Source organism: Bos grunniens, chromosome 2, assembly GCF_055505025.1.
Source record: "Bos grunniens cultivar Pamir isolate PY7600 chromosome 2, Bosgru_T2T1.0, whole genome shotgun sequence".
Taxonomy (NCBI): domain Eukaryota; kingdom Metazoa; phylum Chordata; class Mammalia; order Artiodactyla; family Bovidae; genus Bos; species Bos grunniens.
The window spans coordinates 82,216,950-82,222,949 of record NC_141166.1 but is presented as its reverse complement, the minus strand read 5'-3'; the positions used below and the strand labels follow the sequence as shown (position 1 = coordinate 82,222,949).

The window sequence follows — 6,000 nt, the reverse complement described above, 5'->3', positions numbered from 1 at the left end:
GATATTTCTAGATAATTTTACTCTCATAAGAAGCTAGTTTATTGTGCTAACATTCATTTAAATTAAGTTTCACTTGGTAAACTGAAAGCCTATTTAAAACATCTTTCCTTTTCTGTCATCCTATTTCTTAGTTTTGTGCGTTCCTTTACACCAATTTTTCCTTTACACCAATTTCAGGTGTTTAAACATTAGACACAAAACATTTTTAACATTTTCTCTTCAGGCAAGAATTACTGATGTTACAAGGGGAAAAAAGTAAGTCTTCAACTATTAAGATTTCTGAGTTTTAATTTAGCATTTTTTGAGTGACTAGAATTTTAGGCAGTTGAAAGATCATATTTAAAATACTTAAGCAAACAACTTTTTTTTTAAATCGCAGATTCATTTTAATACCTCAGTTTGAGAAAGTTCTTAATACTACCACTGTACTGTGTAGAAAAAAAGAAAAAAAAATAATGCAGCAAAAGTTCAAAATGGTTCAAGGAACGCTTTTAAAGAGAGAAATTACACAATAAAACTGCCGAGTTTTTGCTTTATGGTTCCCTACTTAGGGGGTCTCTTTCCATCCACCTTCCCTTCTTATGCAACGGGTGATGACATTGGGGGTTTGTTTTGTTTTTGTTTCTGCTGAATCACTAAATTTTCATCTTTGTCCCCAGGTACTACTAAACATAAAAGTTAAAGGTGCAATTCAAAAAGCATTGCAATTTTTGTGGCAAGCGTAGGGAACCATTTCCCTAAAAGAAGCCCAGTTACTCGGCTCGTCGTTCCTTCGGAGGAAGGAAGCTTCCAGGGAGCAAAGGGATCAAATGTGCTTTGCCTAGAGAAGCATCTATCTCAGCTCTGGTGGCTGCTAATTCCGAACTGGCTGTTAAACGCGGAGCTTCCTAGGCTTCTGGCTGGCTCAGCCCAATGCAGAAGTCTCCCTCCCTCCTTCTCGAAAGACCCAAATCCCTACAGACCCAGCTTGGAGTTACTTTCCCTTCAAGGAGACTGAAATAATTGTGATTTGTGGTGCTCTCAGTTCGCGGTGGTATTTTCCTGTTGTGTTAAATGCCTCTTACCAAGTAATAGATGTGATTTATGTGGACGATGGAGGGGTACGTGGTGGATTCGGTGATTAATCAGTGAATTCCCCTCCGCTGGCATCTCTCACTACCCCTCTTTGCGTGATGTAAGATCAGACGTACTCTGCATTGAAAAGTCAAGACACACGAGCGGCTCGCTCGCGCTCACACACACACTCTCTCCCCCACGCGCGCGCATCCGTACACCTTCCACATCCTGCTCCAGGCAGGAGAAGGCGGACTGGCTGGGCTCATTGAGCTGAAGAATTTCCAGTGACATTTGTAAATGACGCTGCTCGATTCGGGGCTCCGAGCCGCGGCCGCCGCCGCCGGGCCGAGGGTACCGCCGAGCAGTCTCCGGCTCAGGCTTCCTCCCCGGGCGACCACGATGTCCGAGTTTCTCCTCGCCTTACTCACTCTCTCGGGATTATTGCCTGTCGCCAAGGTGCTGACCATGGGAGCCGACCGAGGTAAGGAGAAAACCCCTCCCCCCTCCTTGCCCCATGTCTTCCTTGGCTTTCCTGCTGGGCGACGCTTGCATATAAGTGAGTGCGAAACTTAAGTCCTTGCGGCCCCGCTACCCGGGACCGTGGGCCACTGTGCGCTGGCCTCGTGGGGGGTGAGAGGTGCGGTGGGGGTGGGGGGTGTCTCCGAACCAGGAACCCTAGTCCTCGGCTCCCCCACAGCTTTTTCTTTTGGCCCTTTACCGGTCCTGATTTTGTCCCCCCGGGAACGTTTGGACTTGACTGCGCGCTTCTGCCCGCGCATCCCAAGTGCTGCAGATGTTGGGATCAGAATTCGCTTTCCCAAGACTTCCCATCGCGCTCACTTTCTGGGCTTCGAGCTTTTGCGGGCTCAGGGTTCTCCGCGTTAAGTGTGTGCTTCCTTAACTATCTCCTGGGTTAACTTCCTTTCCTAATGCACCCAAGGTCTCGGGAGAGGGGAAAGCGGAGACTCCAGCCTCTTTGGTTTCTGGAGCCCTTTTCTGGGGCAAATTCATTCGGGTCATCAATAGAGAATCTAAAGCTTTGGCGGAGCTTCTGGGCATAAGCACCTGCTTGAACTTGACTTTTTTGATTCCCGAATGTCTGTGGCTCAGCTTTTGGTGCCCGGAGACGCTAACCCATCGCTGGCTTCTTGCCCTTGCTATTTCTCCAAACAGCTGACAAATGATAGAAGTTTAAAAGGGAATCGGTATGGGGAGCAGAGCAGAAAGGAGAGGAGGTGGACATTATAATAAACCCGAATTTGGTAAAGTTTGATCTGGAAACCCAAGAATCTCTGTGCAAGTTTCATAATCTTTGACGAGTCAGACCGGTGGAAAAAGAAAAAAAAAAAAAAAAGTAGATCAATATTTGAGTCATTGGCATTGAAATGGTTAACTGTTTAAAGTAAAATCACAAGTATCATAGATCTAGTTTTGTTTTGTTTTTGTTTTTAAATCCTAACATGAGTTCGTATTGACTAATATATTTTGGTTTGGGGGCTAATGAGAAAAAGAGTAAGAAAGATAGAAAACGTACCCAGATCTCAATGCCAAGCAAATAGGCAGAATGTTGCATTGGGAGATTCAGTGACTGTGTTTATGGGTAGCAAATTATGACATGACTAAAAAGGGTTGCTTCATTAATGGAAAGAACAGGGAAATGAATTGTAGTGTTTCTACTCACCTGCTCTGGACAACCAGATTATACCCTTTATAGCATACCCACACATGTCATTTCCTTTACCAGTAGTGAGACTAATATGAGTTCCTTTAGAAAGTCTGACATTTACTGAGTGATAATCTTTTAAACATATCTTTGCCACCTAACCACTTAGCTTCTGAACTTGCCTTAACTTGCCTTGAAGTTGGTCTGGAATAGTTGAAAACTATACTGATAAATGGAAGCACATAGCTTTGACTAGAAATGATGATGTCTTTGATCTGGAACAATCAGCTCTCAACCTTTCTTAGAGAGAATGTTTGAAGTTGGACCAGAGCAGATGAACAGAATGAAGCTTTTCAGTCCTGTGTGCTAGCAAAATAGAATGACACTGGCAGATACTGCTATGGGGCTCTTTCTGTGTGAGTCTCAATTCTCCAGAAACTTGACCTCATCTGGAATTAAGTTCCCAGTTTTTCTGTATGTGTTTATGAGGAATAGGGCCATTGCTACAATGATTGGAATGAATACTGGATAGAATTTCAAATATACAGACCCCTAACTTTCTTCTGAGATAGAAAACTAAATAAAAGGATTAGAACTTGATGTCCATTTAGTTCCAGTAAGGAGAGAGATATATAAGACAGAAACAGGGCATATGGAAAAGGATGGTTACTCTTCCCTAAAACTGAAATAGTGCCTGATTGTATCACCATGCCAGCATAAGAAGTGCCATACTGGAGAATACAAGTAAAATAGTTATGGACCAACAGTTAACCACTATTGTACATATTTAACACAACTTTCAAAACTGTTGTAAAAGAGCTAAAAATGCCACAGCTAGCTATCAAAATTGAAAAGGGTGGGTCCCGTTTGGAAAAAGGGGGAAAAAAGAGATAGAGCAATCTTGTTGAAAGAGGAAAAGAAAGTGCTGCTGCATTATGACAAACTTCTCTTACTGAAGTGCTGAAACAGAAGATATGGGAATATAAACTCAAGAAAGAGGTTAATAAGATGAAGCCTTCTGCCCAGGCTTATGTCAGTTGTCCTTGAAGAACAGAACAGGCCTGTGAATTACACAGGTGTGTGTTGTAGTGCAAGACCTAACTTCAAGCCAGAAAATGAGAAAACACTTCCAGGTCCTCCAAATAAATATTAAGTAATGGGTAGCTTCTTAAGCCGCGTGAACCAGATGGTTGCATTACCCTATACCTCCATTTCTCTTCCTTTCGTGTATAAACTCAGTATTTTTTCAAATAGAAAAATACTTGAACTTGTATGCTTGCATTCAGTTTATGCACACACACTTGTCCTTTAATTCTACATTGTTTATTTTTTTTTAGTTTGCATTGATTTTGGTACAGAGTTAAGCTGATGTACATGTCAGTTTTTATTAATTTCATCACATCTGAAAAAAGGAAACATCTTTGTAACTCTTAACAGCAAAACTTGGAGGATAAATCATGTTCACTTAGAATCAACCAGTGTGTCATATAACAATGTCATATCACATCAAAGTATTGCTTGATAAGGATTAAGACTTAAAAGGAAGTATATTTTAAATTGTCAAATTTTTTGAAAAGAAAAGGGATTGAAAGAACTGAAGCTAGTCTCTTTTATGTTCTTGAGTCTGGCAAGATGTGGAAACGTATTTCCAAATAATTAAAGTTCATGCTGCTGTAATCATTTAATCATTTAAATGTATATGTCTATAAAACCATCTAAAACTGGCAATCATGTATGTTAAAATTTTAATCTCAAAGAAGAATGGGCTGCTAGCCGTGTCTCTTTATATTCCAGAAAAGTTAAAGTTTTGTTTTTAAGAGGTCTCCATAATCTTTGAGTATTCCTGTCTCTCTCTCAAGCTCAAACTGAAAATGTTACAAAGGACAGGAAGCAATAAAAAAATAAAGAAAATTTTCAGTGTGTTGAAAGAAGAAAGTATGTAAATTGCAGAAAACCGAATAAGGGAAGGAAAGAAAGAGGGCAGAGGGGAGAATTCCGAATGATACTTTCAGGAAGAGGCTGAATCCAGATTAATCTTCCTAAAAGAAGAGATTAAAGTATCTTTTGACAAAATAATTTCTTAAGGTAAATGTTGTCCACTGATATCATAATAAATATCCTATGGAAATGTTTACAGTATACAAATAAAGAAACTTCCATCAATGTGAGGCTGGATATAACTAAATCTGAAGAACGAAGAGAATACTGCAGAAAACTTAAATGTTTTAACTGTGCTAGGATTGTTACATGGAAGTGATTTGTTTAAGTGAATGTGAAAGAAATATTTTTAGAAAGGGTGGTGGGTGAGGGATATAGTTGATATATTCTTTAAAATGAGACTTATTTGTAAATGCTACTTATTATTCACGGTAGAGTCTTGCAGAGATTTTTAGTTTCCAAGTGCATGGGATCTAGGACATTAGTTTCTTTCTACTTGTCTTGTCAATCTCTTTTCAGAGCCTAGTGTGTATCATTAAGGTAGGCTCCATTTAGAGTCACCTGGACTTAACATGATTTAATCTTTATCAAAATTACAATGATGAGGGATCTCTGTGTCTTCCCTCCATTCTATGTTTTTTTCCCCATGATTCTTCTTTTAATTTTCACATCTTCTATGAAATATAACCTCTTTCTTCAATTTCTTCCTAGTTGAAGAGATTCTGTGTAGTAAAAGGTACCAGGCAGATTTATTGATACATTTCTCTATCTTCTGAGGCTGTCTGTCAAAACAGTTCTTGTACAAAGGAAACACTTTTCTTCATTCTAGATGGATACATTCAAAGAAAGTAGAATTAATACTTAAAGTTAATCATGATTGTCCCAACATGATGTCATTAGTTAAATTAATTTAGCAGTAAGTAAAACCTACCTGCTATATAGATAGATCTTCTTCAAAGAAGATAACTTCTTTGAAATGACTGCCTTGGTGCCCAGAACCTATAAAAACACCACTTTGGCCTGGAAATTGGAGATAGATTTTTAAGTGAAACTTTTACTTTCTAGAAAATTTTCAGACAATATATGTCTAGTTTTGTGATGATCACCTCCTTAAAAACATTATGAAATGAAAGTACGTTGAGTTATGTTTCAGCTCCTAACATGCAGTATTCTAATGAGTGAATTTCCATTTAATACGTAATTTGTTGTAACAGAATCTGACAGTTGAGGAAATAAATGTCAAAATGTATTTGCCTTTGAAATGGCTATAATTATGATGCACTCAATGTGTATAATTTAAAACAATGTTTTTAGTAACTGTACTTCTAAAGAAAGTTGAGCAA

At 39.1% G+C, this 6,000-nt stretch overlaps 1 protein-coding gene across 1 annotated transcript in view; it reads left to right on the top strand.

Moving 5' to 3' along the window:
* Nucleotides 1-1,184: 1,184 nt before the first annotated feature.
* LRP1B (LDL receptor related protein 1B) overlaps nt 1,185-6,000 on the top strand; it is a 2,178,569-nt gene continuing 2,173,753 nt past the window's right edge. Inside the window, exon 1 of the mRNA XM_086368415.1 lies at nt 1,185-1,537. Coding sequence (XP_086224541.1) covers nt 1,354-1,537 — 184 coding nt within the window. The 5' untranslated portion in view covers nt 1,185-1,353. The remainder of the gene's footprint in view (nt 1,538-6,000) is intronic.